A 16,336-nucleotide genomic window follows, 5' to 3' on the forward strand; every position below is an offset into this window, starting at 1 on the left:
GTTTTTAAAGATACACTTTTATTCCCATTAGCAACAATGTATTTTATTTAAACATATTTATTTATGTTGTATTATATTTATCTGATTTCATTTTTAAGACAAGGTCTTGCTCTGTCACCCAGGCTAGACTGCAGTGGCATCATCATGCTCACTGCAGCTTTGATTTCCTGGGCTCAAGCAATCTTCTCATCTCAACCTCTTGAGTGACTGGGACCTACAGGCATGTGCCACCATGCCTGGCTGATTTTTCATGTTTGTAGAGATGGGATGTCACTATGTTGCCCAGGCTCACCTTGAACTCCTGGGCCTGATCCTCTTGCCTCATCCTCCCTAAGTGCTGGGATTGCAAAGGTGAGCCATTGCACCCAGCTTTACATTGATCTGTGAGTCTGTGCTTTGCTAATTTCTGGAAATCTCCATCTGGAATTCTAGAGTATTTTATAACATAGTAACAACCTGCATGTGTATCTGCCATGAAAAAGTGATTTTTTGGTTGGGTGCAGTGGCTCACGCCTGTAATCTCAGCACTTTGGGAGGCCCAGGTAGGTAGATCACTTGAGGCCAGGAGTTTGAGACCAGCCTGGCCAATATGGTGGAAACTTGTCTCTACTAAATACACAAAAATTAACTGAGCATGCTGGCACATGCCTGTAGGCCCAGCTATTCAGGAGGCTGAGGCATGAGAATTGCTTGAACCCAGGAGGTGGAGGTTGCAGTGAGCCGAGATTGCACCACTGCACTACAGCCTGGGCGACAAAGCAAGACTCTGTCTCTTAAAAAAAAAAAAGACAAGTGATTTTTTTTGTTTGTTCGCTTATTTACTTTTTAAAAAATCCAACTTTTTGATGAATAGGTAATAGGTGCACATATTACAAGATTTCAAAGATAGGAAAAGGTTATAGAGTAAAAAAGGAAATCTCTTTTTTTTAAATTTTTTTTATTTTTTAAAATTTTTTATTGCATTTTAGATTTTGGGGTACATGTGCAGAACATGCAAGACAGTTGCATAGGTACACACATAGCAGTGTGTTTTGCTTCCTTTCTCCCCTTCACCCACATTTGGCATTTCTCCCCAGGCTATCCCTCCCCAGCTCCCCCTCCTGCTGGCCCTCCCCTTTCCCCCAAAATAGTCCCCAGTGTTTAGTACTCCCCTCCCTGTGTCCATGTGTTCTCATTTTTCATCACCCGCCTATGAGTGAGAATATGTGGTATTTCATTTTCTGTTCTTGTGTCAGTTTGCTGAGAATGATGTTCTCCAGATTCATCCATGTCCCTACAAACGACACAAACTCATCATTTCTGATTGCTGCATAATATTCCATGGTGTATATGTGCCACATTTTCCCAATCCAGTCTGTCATCAATGGGCATTTGGGTTGATTCCAGGTCTTTGCTATTGTAAACAGTGCTGCAATGAACATTCGTGAGCATGTGTCCTTATAGTAGAACGATTTATAGTCCTTTGGATATATACCCAGTAATGGGATTGCTGGGTCAAATGGAATTTCTATTTCTAGATCCTTGAGGAATCGCCACACTGTCTTCCACAATGGTTGAACTAATTTACACTCCCACCAACAGTGTAAAAGTGTTCCTTTTTCTCCACATCCTCTCCAGCATCTGTTGTCTCCAGATTTTTTAATGATCGCCATTCTAACTGGCGTGAGATGGTATCTCAATGTGGTTTTGATTTGCATTTCTCTGATGACCAGTGACGATGAGCATTTTTTCATATGATTGTTGGCCTCATATATGTCTTCTTTTATAAAGTGTCTGTTCATATCCTTTGTCCACTTTTGAATGGGCTTGTTTGTTTTTTTCCTGTAAATCCGTTTGAGTTCTTTGTAAATTCTGGATATCAGCCCTTTGTCAGATGGGTAAACTGCAAAAATTTTTTCCCATTCTGTTGGTTGCCGATTCACTCTAGTGACTGTTTCTTTTGCCATGCAGAAGCTGTGGAGTTTGATTAGGTCCCATTTGTCTATTTTGGCTTTTGTTGCCAATGCTTTTGGTGTTTTGTTCATGAAGTCCTTGCCTACTCCTATGTCCTGGATGGTTTTGCCTAGATTTCCTTCTAGGGTTTTTATGGTGCTGGGTCTTATGTTTAAGTCTTTAATCCATCTGGAGTTAATTTTAGTGTAAGGTGTCAGGAAGGGGTCCAGTTTCTGCTTCCTGCACATGGCTAGCCAGTTTTCCCAACACCATTTGTTAAACAGGGAATCCTTTCCCCATTGCTTGTTTTTGTCAGGTTTATCAAAGATTGTATGGTTGTAGATATGTTGTGTTGCCTCCGATGCCTCTGTTTTGTTCCTTGGTCTATATCTCTGTTTTGGTCCCAGTACCATGCTGTTTTGATTACTGTAGCCTTGTAGTATAGTTTGAAATCTGGTAGTGTGATGCCCCCCGCTGTGTTCTTTTTGCTTAGAATCGACTTGGCTATGCGGGCTCTGTTTTGGTTCCATATGAAGTTCATGGTGGTTTTTTCCAGTTCTGTGAAGAAAGTCAATGTTAGCTTGATGGGGATAGCATTGATTCTGTAAATTACTTTGGGCAGTATAGCCATTTTCACGATATTAATTCTTCTTAACTATGAACATTGAATGTTTCTCCATCTGTTTGTGTCCTCTCTTATTTCGTTGAGCAGTGGTTTGTAGTTTTCCTTGAAGAGGTCCCTTACGTTCCTTGTGAGTTGTATTCCTAGGTATTTTATTCTTTTTGTAGCAATTGTTAATGGCAGTTCGTTCTTGATTTGGCTTTCTTTAAGTCTGTTATTGGTGTAGACGAATGCTTGTGATTTTTGCACATTGATTTTATATCCTGAGACTTTGCTGAAGTTGCTTATCAGTTTCAGGAGTTTTTGGGCTGAGGCGATGGGGTCTTCTAGGTATACTATCATGTCGTCTGCAAATAGAGACAATTTGGCTTCCACGTTTCCTATTTGAATACCCTTTATTTCTGTTTCTTGCCTGATTGCTCTGGCTAGAACTTCCAGTACTATATTGAATAGGAGTGGTGAAAGAGGGCATCCTTGTCTAGTGCTGGATTTCAAAGGGAATGCTTCCAGTTTTTGCCCATTCAGTATGATATTGGCTGTTGGTTTGTCATGAATAGCTTTTATTACTTTGAGATACGTTCCACTGATACCGAGTTTATTTAGGGTTTTTAGCATAAAGGGCTGTTGAATTTTGTCGAATGCCTTCTCTGTGTCAATTGAGATAATCATGTGGTTTTTGTTTTTGGTTCTGTTTATGTGGTGAATTACGTTTATAGACTTGCATATGTTGAACCAGCCTTGCATCCCCGGGATGAATCCTACTTGATCATGATGGATAAGTTTTTTGATTTGCTGTTGCAATCGGCTTGCCAATATTTTATTGAAGATTTTTGCATCTATGTTCATCATGGATATTGGCCTGAAGTTTTCTTTTCTTGTTGGGTCTCTGCCAGGTTTTGGTATCAGGATGATGTTGGTCTCATAAAATGATTTGGGAAGGATTCCCTCTTTTTGGATTATTTGGAATAGTTTAAGAAGGAATAGTAGCAGCTCCTCTTTGTGTGTCTGGTAGAATTTGGCTGTGAACCCATCTGGACCTGGGCTTTTTTTGTATGGTAGGCTCTTAATTGCTGTTTTGACTTCTGACCTTGTTATTGGTCTATTCATAGTTTCAGCTTCCTCCTGGTTTAGGCTTGGGAGGACACAGGAGTCCAGGAATTTATCCATTTCTTCCATGTTTACTAGTTTATGTGCATAGAGTTGTTTGTAATATTCTCTGATGATGGTTTGAATTTCTGTGGAATCTGTGGTGATTTCCCCTTTATCATTTTTTTATTGCATATGTTTGGTTGTTCTCTCTTTTATTTTTAATCAATCTGGCTAGTGGTATGTGTATTTTATTGATCTTTTAAAAAAACCAGCTCTTGGATTTATTGATTTTTTTAAGGGTTTTTTCGTGTCTCTATCTCCTTCAGTTCAGCTCTGATCTTAGTTATTTCTTGTCTTCTGCTAGGTTTTGAGTTTTTTTGATCTAGCTTCTCTAGCTCTTTCAAATTTGATGATAGGGTGTCAATTTTGTATCTCTCCATTCTCCTCATATGGGCACTTATTGCTATATATTTTCCTCTAGAGACTGCTTTAAATGTGTCCCAGAGATTCTGGCATGTTGTGTCTTCATTCTCATTGGTTTCAAAGAACTTCTTTATTTCTGCCTTCATTTCGTTGTTTATCCAGTCAACATTCAAGAGCCAGTTGTTCAGTTTCCATGAAGCTGTGTGGTTCTGGGTTGGTTTCTGAATTCTGAGTTCTAACTTGATGGCACTATGGTCTGAGAGGCTGTTTGTTATGATTTCAGTTGTTTTGCATTTGCTGAGAAGTGCTTTACTTCCAATTATGTGGTCAGTTTTAGAGTAGGTGTGATGTGGTGCTGAGAAGAATGTATATTCTGTGGATTTGGGGTGGAGAGTTCTGTAAACATCTATCAGGTTTGCTTGCTTCAGGTCTGAGTTCAAGCCCTGGATATCCTTGTTGATTTTCTGTCTGGTTGATCTGTCTAATATTGACAGTGGAGTGTTAAAGTCTCCCACTATTATTGTGTGGGAGTCTAAGTCTCTTTGTAAGTCATTAAGAACTTGCCTTATGTATCTGGGTGCTCCTGTATTGGGTCCATATATGTTTAGGATCGTTAGCTCTTCTTGTTGTATCGATCCTTTTACCATTATGTAATGGCCTTCTTTGTCTCTTTTGATCTTTGTTGCTTTAAGGTCTATTTTATCAGAGATGAGAATTGCAACTCCTGCTTTTTTTTGCTCTCCATTTGCTTGGTAAATCTTCCTCCATCCCTTTATTTTGAGCCTTTGTGTATCCTTGCATGTGAGATGGGTTTCCTGGATACAGCACACTGATGGGTTTTGGATTTTTATCCAATTTGCCAGTCTGTGTCTTTTGATTGGTGCATTTAGTCCATTTACATTTAGGGTTAATATTGTTATGTGTGAATTTGATACTGGCCATTTTGATAGTAGGTGGCTGTTTTGCCTGTTAGTTTTTGTAGATTCTTCATTATGTTGATGCTCTTTAGCATTTAGTGTGATTTTGGAATGGCTGGTACTGGTTTTCGTTTCTATGTGTAGTGCCTCTTTCAGGAGCTCTTATAAAGCAGGCCTGGTGGTGACAAAATCTCTGAGTACTTGCTTGTTCTCAAAGGAGTTTATTTTTCCTTCACTTCTGAAGCTCAGTTTGGCTGGATATGAAATTCTAGGTTGAAAGTTCTTTTCGTTAAGGATGTTGAATATTGGCCCCCACTCTCTTCTGGCTTGTAGGGTTTCTGCCGAGAGATTTGCTGTGAGTCTGATGGGCTTCCCTTTGTGGGTGACCCGACCTTTCTCTGTGGCTGCCCTTAGTATTTTCTCCTTTATTTCAGCCTTGTTGAATCTGACAATTATGTGCCTTGGGGTTGCTCTTCTTGTGGAATATCTCTGTGGTGTTCTCTGTATTTCCTGCATTTGAGTGTTGGCCTGTCTTGCTAGGTGGGGGAAATTTTCCTGGATAATGTCCTGAAGAGTATTTTCCAGCTTGGATTCATTCTCTTCCTCACATTCTGGTACACCTATCAAATGTAGGTTAAGTCTCTTCACATAGTCCCACATTTCTTGGAGACTTTGTTCATTCCTTTTTGCACTTTTTTCTCTGATCTTGGTTTCTCGTTTTATTTCATTGAGTTGATCTTGGACTTCAGATATTCTTTCTTCTGCTTGGTCAGTTCGGCTGTTGAAACTTGTGCATGCTTCGTGAAGTTCTCGTATTGTGTTTTTCAGGTCTTTTAATTCATTCATATTCCTCTCTAAGTTATCCATTCTTGCTATCATTTCCTCGAATCTTTTTTCAAATCTTTTTTCAAGGTTCTTAGTTTCTTTGCATTGATTTAATACATGTTCTTTTAGCTCACAAAAGTTTCTCATTATCCACCTTCTGAAGTCTAATTTCGTCATTTCATCACAGTCATTCTTTGTCCAGCTTTGTTCCCTTGCTGGTGAGGAGTTTCGTCCTTTCTAGGAGGTGAGGTGTTCTGGTTTCGGGTGTTTTCCTCCTTTTTGCGCTGGTTTCTTCCCATCTTTGTGGATTTATCCACCTGTCGTCTGTGTAGTTGCTGACTTTTCGATTGGGTCTCTGAGTGGACGCCCAGATTGTTGATGATGAAGTATGTCTGTTACTTGGTTTTCCTTCTACCAGTCTAGCCCCTCCGCTGTACGACTGCTGAGTTCCACTCCAGGCCCTGCTTGTCTGGGGTACACCTATAGCAGCTGCGGAACAGTGAGGGATGCTACCAGTTTCTTTTTCTGCTGTCTTTGTCCCAGAATGATACCTGCCAAATGTCAGTCTTTTGGATATAGAGGGGTCAGGGAGCTGCTTGAGGAGACAGTTTGTACTTTGTAGGAGCTCAATTGCTGAGCTGTGAGCTCTGTTGTTCATTCAGGGCTATTAGGCTGCTACGTTTAATTCTGCTGCAGCAGAACTCATAAAAAAAAACCCTTTTTTTCTCAGATGCTCTGTCTCAGGGGGGTTGGGGCTTACTTTGTGAGTGTCCATTTTGCTGTCCTGCCCAGCTAGGAGGCAGTCTTGTCACTATTTGCCTGCCAAGGCTCCACCCTGTTGGTGTGAGGTTTGCCCTGTTTCTGCAGGCTCTGCCCTGCTGCTGCGGTCTCTGCCCTGCTGCCATGGGCTACGCCCTGTGGTGGAGTCTCTCTGTTGTAGCGGATTACCTCAGCAACAGCAGGCTGCGTCAGCAATGGGCGTGTACCCCAGTAGGGGCGGATTGCCTCGGTTGGCGGATGCCCCTCCCCCATGGAGCTGCACCGCCCTGGGTTCAGCTGTGCCCTCAGGGAACCTCTCTACCTGGAGTGTTTGGAATCGTCGTTTTGTTTGTCCCACTGTGCTACCCCAAACGCTGTTTCCCTGAAATTTCCTGGCCTGGCTCACTGTCCAAGTCCCATTCAGTCTCAAGTTCAGCCCTCTCAAGTCTCAGATTGCTGGCTCTACAGGGTACCCGGACCAGTGCGCTTTGTGCGGAGTGCTGTGTAGCGCCGCTGTGCTACAGCGCTGGCTGCCGGCTGCACCGGCTGCCGGCTGCACCAGCCAAGGCTCTCCCTGGTGTCCCACGTCTCTTTTATACCTGGGAATTTCCCCATTCTGTGGGCAACAAAGATTCGTCTGGAAATGCAGCCCCGACTCACCCTCTCTGCGCATTCACCAATAGCTTCATTCCTGGGTTGTTCTCACTGCGCCATCTTGAGTCCCCCTGGAAATCTCTTTCTTAGCCACCCAGATTCTTTTCTCAGAGACAACCATAAGTACTACTTTTAAAAATGATTCTGGGCTGGGCACTGTGACTCATGCCTATAATCCCAGCACTCTGGGAGGCTCAGGCAGGTGGATCACTTGAAATCAGGAGTTCAAGACCAGCCTGGCCAACAGGGTGAAACTCCTTCTCTACTAAAAATACAAAAATTAGTCAGGCATGGTGACCTCATTAGTCCCAGCTACTCAGGAGGCTGAGACAGGAGAATCGCTTGAACTTGGGAGGTGGAGGTTGAAGTGAACCGAGATTACACCACTGCACTCCTGCCTGGGCGACAGAGCGAGACTCAGTCTTAAAAGAAAAAAAAATGATTTTGTGTAGAGATTCTCTGCACTTACAAATAGGTACACACACACACATGCATGCGTGCACACACACAAACGTTTCACACATACCAGCAGCATATTAGCCATATTAAGCATATTGTCACCCACTTCCCTTTTTGCTTTTAGCTGAACAAGATAACTTAGATATCTTTTCATTAATGAAGAGCCTCATTCTATTTAAAGTCTGTGTGGATGAATCCTAGCAGATTTTTCTGTTGATAACGTGCTATAATCAATTTAACTACTTAACACTTATTTTAGAAACTAGATATTGCCTAGGGGAAACACTGGGGATACACTGGTGAGGACAAAAAAAAAAAAAGAGACGTTTAGTCCCTTCGTGGACCTTAAATTCTATGAGATGGACACATTAATGAAAGACCAACTCAAATAAAAGTGAATCATAATTGTGATAAGTGCTGGGATGAACGTGATAGAGAATTGTTATAGTCAGGGAGGTAAAGGACAGTTTTTCTGAGAAAGTGATAATTGAGCTGACATCTAACCAAAGAATGATTAATTTTACATATTTTACAGATGTAAGTTTGTCATATAATATCTATTCTTCAATTTTTTTCCTGTATCTATAAACATACCTTTCACATTAACTTTTAAATGTGCTTAAGTGTCTCATATTAAACAAAAACAAAACTCTTCTCTGACCTTTCCCTGCTTTCCAACTACCCTTTATCTCACCTTCCTTCTTACCAAGAAAGAGTTGTCTAAACTTCCTGTTTCTATTTACATATCTCTCACTCAAGAAAAAAATTCAGGCTTACTTCTTTAATCTATTCCAGTCTATGTTATAATTATAACACAGTGAAACATTTCACCCAGGTCACCAATGGCTTCTAAACCCAGGAGACACTTTTTAGTCTCCATTTTGCTTCGCTATTCTGCCGTATTGGGCATGATATGACAGCTGTCTTCTTGAATTTCTTGAAATGTTCCCTTATCTTGGTTTTATTTTTTCTTTTCTTTTCTTTTTTTTTTTTGAGACAGAGTTTTGCTCTTGTTACCCAGGCTGGAGTGCAATGGTGCGATCTCGGCTCACCGCAACCTCTGCCTCCTGGGTTCAGGCAATTCTCCTGCCTCAGCCTCCCTAGTAGCTGGGATTACAGGCACGAGCCACCATGCCCAGCTAATTTTTTATATTTTTAGTAGTGACGGGGTTTCACCATGTTGACCAGGATGGTCTTGACCTTTTGACCTCGTGATCCACCCGCCTCGGCCTCCCAAAGTGCTGGGATTACAGGCTTGAGCCACTGCGCCTGGCCTATCTTGGTTTTCATGACATTATTCCCCTTCTGTTTTTCTTCTTCTTTTTTTAGTTTTCTTTGCTGACTTCTTTTTTAGTCATTAAATTGCTGGAGTTCCTTAAGACTTGTCCTAGGTTCTTTTCATTTCCCATGAAACAATTTAAGGCAAGTTTCAGACAGTATCTATAGATGATTCCCAAACCTATAGCTGACCCTACTTCTAAGATGTATACTAATTATATTCAGCCACCTCCCATATTTTTCTACTTTATTTGTCATTTGTTTATTCAGATATATTTATTTGTGACCCATTATTTGACAGGCATTGTGCTGGTGCAGAGTGTCTTACGTATCTCTAATGAAATATGATTAAAACAGAATTCATGATTGATATCTCCTGCCAAAACAAGCAAGCGGGTAAATAGACAAAAATAGCCAAAACAAGGCCCTCTTTCCCATCATTGTTCTGATTCAACTACTGAAATCCATCCAGTTCATCTAACTTAAAACCTTGGGGTCAGTCTCAACTCTTCTTTATCTGAGTACTTCCCTTTTCCTCATCCAATCCAATCCAGTTCAGTCCATTCCAATCAGTGTGATCTAACCTACTGCAGTTTTCCTAAGTGTGGTTATTCTACCTTCTAAGTCTCTGTCCAGTGCTTCCATTCTCTACCCCTACTTCCCCTTTCACTGTTAATACCCTAGACCAAGCTACTATCATTTGACTGCTGCAGTAACTTCAAATTGATCTTAACTGTCTTCACTTTTGACTGCCATTTGGCGACTTGCCATATGACTGCAGTCATGATGTTTTAAGTGTTCCATAATTCCTCTGTCTCAGTTTTCTTATCTGTAAAATTGGGATAAGAATAGCCTTTCCATCATAGGGTTATTGTAAGGATAAAATGAGTTATTATATATAAAATACTTAGAACAGTGCCAGGCACTAAGTCCTCAGTAAATTGTTAATAATACCTTGTACAGTGTTACATTAAGCCAAGTAAAAGGTATGATTAAGAGAGAAAGATGGTTTATTAATAATAGATTTGAATGGAATCATTATATTGTTTAAACTTAATTGTGTTATATGTGTTCACACTAAAAACCTGCAGCTCTTTTAATACGTGACCTTATTATGTGTAATTTTTTTCATAATTAAAAGGCTAAGAAGCACCAGGCCTTCCTAGTAGAGACATGTGAAAATAATGTGAAAGAATTGGAATCGATCTTGGACAGCTTTACTGTGTCGGGCCAGTGGACATCAGGTTAGTTGAAGGTATAAAATGACAGATGCATCTGTCAATGTTCCAAAGTCACTACATTTTGGGAATTCTGCAGATGCCTCTTATAGTCCCTCATCTCAACATGTTTTGATTTGATGACATGATAAGAGCAGTTCTCACAGCAGTCAGTTGGCCTAGCTGGCTGAGAAAGGGTGACGGAATGTGGACCTGCTGTTGTCCTCCCAGAACTTGATTTACAAGTGTTGGGGTCTGTGTGATTGGACAGACAAGGGCTCACTTGCTGTGTTCTGAATCCAACTGAGAAAAAAGTCCTTACAGTATACCTGCAAGGGGAACAGATGTTTCGATCAAACTGAGCCAAATTCTGAGGCAACCTTCAGCAACTTAAAGGTCATGCATTTAAAAGGTTATGTAGGACACAGGCTGTAGCATAGTGCATGTTCTATACTTTCCAAGCCAGTTTTCTAAGCTGGTTTTCATTTCATACTGTCATATATATATATACTGTCCAGATAAAAATGCTTAGATAAAATATTTTAGTTGTAGTTTTAGCGCACTTCATATGATAAAGAGCTATAGAATTAAATATTAATTAGGTAGATATATTTTGAGAACTAGCAAAAGCAATGGTTGGCTAATGAATTCTGTTCATTATTTCCACTTTCTTAGTGTTTTGTGTATATGTTATTATGTGTGTTATAGTAGCTTTGAAATAAATACTTTTACTTTTCTAGCTCAGTTTTCTTTTGTCATTTGTTCATTCAAATATATTTATTTGCGACCTGTTATTTGACAGGCATTGTGCTGGTGCAGAGTATCTTATATATCTCTAATGAAATATGATTAAAGCAGAATTCATGATTGACACCTCCTGCCAAAAACAAGCAAGCGAGTAAACAAACAAAAATAGTCAAAAAAGGCCCTGTCTCCCGTCATTGTTCTGTTTCAACTACTGAAATCCATGTCAGCTTTGAATTATTTGGTGGTCTTCTAACACATAGTTCTGTTCTTCAAAAGACACATAAAATTAAATTTCTCACTCTCAAAAATTGAGCTGCAGGATTTAAAAAAAAATTCTTTTTAAAAGAATCTAACAGCAATTTGGCAAATAAGTTCTTTAGAGAGCTCTTCAATTCAGGAAGTTTGTTGTCCTTGAAAACTTGGAAGGACCTCATCAAGGCTAGTATTTTACCTTGTGGATCTGTAGATTTCTCAGTTGGTAATCTGTTAGAAATGTAGTGTGCTGTGCTATTGTCTATGTTTTAAGTCTCTGTGTTTTTGGCTTTTATGGAATTAATGTATAAATATCTTTGTTTTTATTTAAACTTTTCCCAAAAGCATTAGTGTTCATAATTTGTTATCATGGACAAATCAAAGGATATAAAAGTGTCACAAAAATAGATATAGGTTTCCAGTTTCAATTATATTTGTTAGAGCTTTGGAGGAGAAAATTTTCCTTTGCACTGGTATGTTTTTATTATTGAGATGTATCAGTGCTGTTTCATGGTATTAGGATCTTTACAAATTATTAAATATTGTCACAGTATATCATATGCCTCAATATTATTTTATTTTATTTATTTATTTATTTATTTATTTATTTTTATTTTTTCAATATTATTTTAAATATTTCCTCAGAGTTGAATTACAAAAGCTAAGAATAATGTGATCATGTCTCCTTTGAGTTTTCAAGTAAAATAGTTGGTAACAAAGCAACTTATTAGTTATTACTAAGCCTACAGAGTTTTGTATTAAAATTTTTTATTTTTATTCTTTAGTAACCATCCTTTTTATCTTACTAATTTTCTGTACAGATGCATACTTTGTATATTACAGGGAATGTGTTCCCGGAAAGGACTGCACTGAATTTGTGCTTTTTTGGATTGTGACAGAATGGTGATGTTTACATCTTGTGCGGGTTTTTCTCTCTTTTATACCTTTCTCCCCTCACTGATCCATTCTCCTCTGCTCTCTGTTTTTCTGTGTGCCTTGGGAGCCTGACTTCTGTGGAACTGGGTTACTTTGCCTTCTGGCTTCTGATTGGGTTTGGACAGTAGGTGTACCCACAGGAGATTAAGGTGGTGAGAGAAGAAAGCAGTCAAGGTATTTATTTCCTCTGCTCCATTGCATTTTTGACAGTGGCTTCATTTTTCAACAGCCACAGTGCCTGTTGGGAGGACCCTCTTTTCATGACTGTGGCTCTTGTTGGACTATTCTCTCCACTTAACCTTTTAAGCTAAGGCATAATATTCGTTTTCCACTCTTGCTTGCTCTTGGTACCTCATCATACTTTTTTGGGTTTGTTAACCTGTACACATTTCTTATAGTCTCTTTGTTAAATTCTCTTGCTGATGACCTCTTATTTAATTTACATCCTGACTGATATACATACCTGCTTGGGACCTGGTTTCATTCCTACTCTTGGCTTGCATTAAAACAGCTCTGTGTCTTTATAATTGACTCCCTTTCTGCTCAGATTGGGTTTTTGTTACATAAGCAAGGAAGTGAGTCACAAATTTTTTGGCTTCCCAGTGTGTATAAATGTTATGTATATACTATACTGTAGTCCATTAAGTTGTGGTAGGATTATTTCTAAAAAAATGCACATACCTTAATTAAAAAATATATTATTGGCAAAAAGTGCTAATAATCATCTGGGCCTTCAGCAAGTCATAATCTTTTTGCTGGTGGAGAGTCTTGGCTTGATGTTGATGGCTACTGGGTGTCACCTTCAGGTTGGTGGTGACTGAAGGTTGGGATAACTGTGGCAATTTCTTTTTGTTAACCTAAAAAAATAGGTGCATAATAATTTTATATATTTATATACAGATTTATGGGGTGCATATAATATTTTGATACATTCATAAAATGTGTAATCATCAAATCAGAGTATTTAAGATAGCGCTCACCTTGAACATTTATCATTTCTTTCTATTGGGAACATTTCAAATCTTCTGGCTATTTTGAAATATAAAATATATTGTTGTAACTGTCGTCACCCTACTGTGCTATTGAACTCTAGAACTTATTCATTCTATCTAACTGTATGTTTATACCCATTAATCTACCTTTCTTCAATACCACCCCCCACACTGCCACTAGTAATCACCATTCTACTCTCTACCTCTGTGAGATCCACTTTTTTAGTTCTCACATGTAAGTAAGAACATAGGATATTTGTCTTTCAGTGCCTAGCTTATTTAATTTAACATAGTGACCTCCAGTTTTATTTATGTTGCTACAAGTGACAGGATTTGATTCTTTTTTATGGGTAGATAGTATTCCATTGTGTGTGTGTGTGTGTGTGTGTGTGTGTATGTGTGTGTATATGACCTCTTATTTAATTTACATCCTGATTGATATGCATACCTGCTTGGGACCTGGTGTCCCAAGCACACACATACACACACATACACACACACACACATCACATACTCTTTCTTTTTTTTTAGAGACCGTATTGTTGCTGTGTTGCTCAGGATAGCCTTGAACTCCTGGGCTCAAACAGTCCTCCTGCCTCAGCCTTCCAAGTAGCTAGGACTTTAGGTATGGTAGCATCTGGTTTATACCATATTTTCTAGTCCATTTGTCCAGTGTTGAACACTTAGGTTGATTCTGTATCTTGGTTATTGTGAATAGTACTTTAATACATATGCAGGTATCCCTTTGATATACTGATTTTCTTTCCTTTGGATAACTATCAGTAGTGGGATTGCTGGATCATATGGTAGCTTTATTTTCAGTTTTTATTTTTTTAGGGAGATAGAGTCTTGGAATGTTGCCCAGGCTAGTCTTGAACTCTTGGTCTCAAGCAATCTTCCCACTTCATCCTCTTGAGTAGCTGGGACTACAGATGCATGCCACTATGCCTGGCTTATTTTTAGTTTTTTTGAGAAATCTCTGCACTGGTTTTCATAATAGCTGTACTAATTTACATTCCATCAACAGTGTGTAAGAGTTCTCTTTTCTCCACATCCTCTCCATCATTTGTTATTTTTTTTCTTTTGTCTTTTTGCTACTGGCCATTCTAACTGTGGTGAGATGATATCACATTGTGCTTTTGATTTGCATTTCCCTGATTTGTGATGTTGAGCATTTTAAAATATACTTGTTGGCCATTTGTATGTCTTCTTTTGAGAAATATCTACTTATGTCCTTTGCCTACGTTTTATTGGGATCACTTGGGTGTTTTTTTGCTGTTGAGTTGTTTGAGTTCCTTGTATATTCTGCATGTTAGTCCCTGTTTGATGAATAGTTTGTAAATTTTTTCTCCCATTCTACAGGTTTTCTCTTCACTCTGTTGATTGTTTCCTTGGTTGGGCAGAAGCTATATAGTTTAATATAGACCCTTGGTTTATATTTGTTTTTGTTGCCTGTGCTTTTGAGGTTTTAGCCATAAAATCTTTGCCTAGATCAGTGTCCTGAAGGATTTCCCATATGTTTTTTTCTATTAGTTTTATACTTTCAAGTCTTATGTTTGAGTCTTTAATCCATCCTTAGTTTATTTTTTAATACACTAAGAGATAGGGGTCTACTTTCATTCTTCTATATATGAATAGAATTTCTTAAGATGACAGTGATGAATTTTGCTGCATCTGTTGACTCTTCCTTTCATGAAAGATTTCTCTGTACCATGCCATGCCTTTTGATACTATTTATGTAATATTCTAAATCCTTTGTTTTCATTTTATAATGAACCTCTCAAAGTCATCCACGAGGATTGGAATAAACTTCTTCCAAATTCCTGTTGATGTTGACATTTTGACCTACTCCCATGAATCCCAGATGTTTCTAATGGCACCTCTTTTTATATTGAATACTTTTTTCAGAAGATTTCAATATAATCTGCCCAAATCCATATCTATGGCAGCTATTGCCTTATGAAATGTATTTCTTAAATAATAAGACTTGAAAGTAAAAATTACTTCTTGATCTATGGGCTACAGAATAGATGTTGTGTTACCAGGCATGAAAACAACATTAATCTCCTTATACATTTCAGAGCTCTTGGGTGACCAAGTACATTCTCAATGAACAATAATATTTTGAAAGGAATCTTTTTAAAGTGGGCTTAAAATATTCAGTTAAATATTCTGTAAAGAGATGAGCTGTCATCCATATGAGCTGTTTCAACTTGTCATCCAAGTTGAAGCCAATGCTCATTTACCATTTGAAAATCTCATGGCCCTTAAGAATTATGCTGTATCATCCCTTAAGAATTATGCTGTATCTATTCTACCTGTGCCCTAGTAGCTGGTAATGTAGCTGGTGAGTTTAAGTTCAAGCCAATGCTCATTTACTATTCAAAAAATCCAGGACCCTTAAGAATTATGCTATATCTATTCTGCCTGTGCTCTAGAAATGCTTTATAAATGCATAGGCAGAGTGATATAGCATAATTCTTAATGGCCCTAGGATTTTTTTGAATAGCAAATGAGCACTGGCTTCAACTTAAACTCACCAGCTACATTGGCTCATAACCAGAGTCCAGCCTGTCCTTTGAAGCCTAAAAGCCAGGTAGTGACTTCTCCTCTCTAGCTATGAAAGTCCAAAGTGACATTTTCCAACAAAAGGCTGTTTTGTCTACACTGAAAATCTGTTGTTTAGTTTAGCTACCTGCATTGGTGATTTTAGCTAGATCTTGCGGATAACTTGCTGCAGCTTCTGCATCAGCACTTACTGTTTGACATTACACTTTTATGTTATGCAGAAGGCATCTTTCCTTTAACTTCATAAACCAATCTCTCCTAGCTTTCTCCTTTTCTTCTGCAGTTTCCTCACCTCTCTCAGCCTTCATCTAATTAGAGAGTTAGGGCCTTGCTTTTAAGTAGACTTTGGCTTAAGAGAATGTTGTGGCTAGTTTGATCTGGGTAGACCATTGCAATATTCTCCATGGCAGTAATAAGGTTGATTGTCTTTCTTATCATTCACATGTTCACTGGAGTAGCACAAATGTGAACTAGAAACCTTCTAGAAAGGTGAATTCTTGTTTATACCCATTAATATACTTCTCTTCATTACCATCCCACCTTTACTTCTTTCATAAAGGAATATTGCCTACACCTAGTGTCCTCTTGAGAATTTTTTTTTTTTTTTTTGAGACGGAGTGCAATGGCGTGATCTTGGCTCACCGCAACCTCCGCCTTCTGGGTTCA

The 16,336-nt window shown here is 38.7% G+C and overlaps 1 protein-coding gene across 20 annotated transcripts in view; it reads left to right on the forward strand.

Moving 5' to 3' along the window:
* Window positions 1–16,336, forward strand: part of CCDC171 (coiled-coil domain containing 171) — a 499,054-nt gene that overhangs the window by 178,438 nt on the left and 304,280 nt on the right. For all 20 annotated transcript variants that reach the window (XR_008481645.2, XM_035306113.3, XM_035306098.3 and 17 more), the window contains one exon: window positions 10,100–10,202. Coding sequence is in view for 19 of the 20 variants with exons in the window: in XM_035306113.3 (XP_035162004.1) it covers window positions 10,100–10,202 (103 nt within the window). In the remaining variant the exon portion in view is untranslated. The remainder of the gene's footprint in view (window positions 1–10,099; window positions 10,203–16,336) is intronic.

This window comes from Callithrix jacchus, chromosome 1 (genome assembly GCF_049354715.1).
Source record: "Callithrix jacchus isolate 240 chromosome 1, calJac240_pri, whole genome shotgun sequence".
Classification (NCBI taxonomy): domain Eukaryota; kingdom Metazoa; phylum Chordata; class Mammalia; order Primates; family Cebidae; genus Callithrix; species Callithrix jacchus.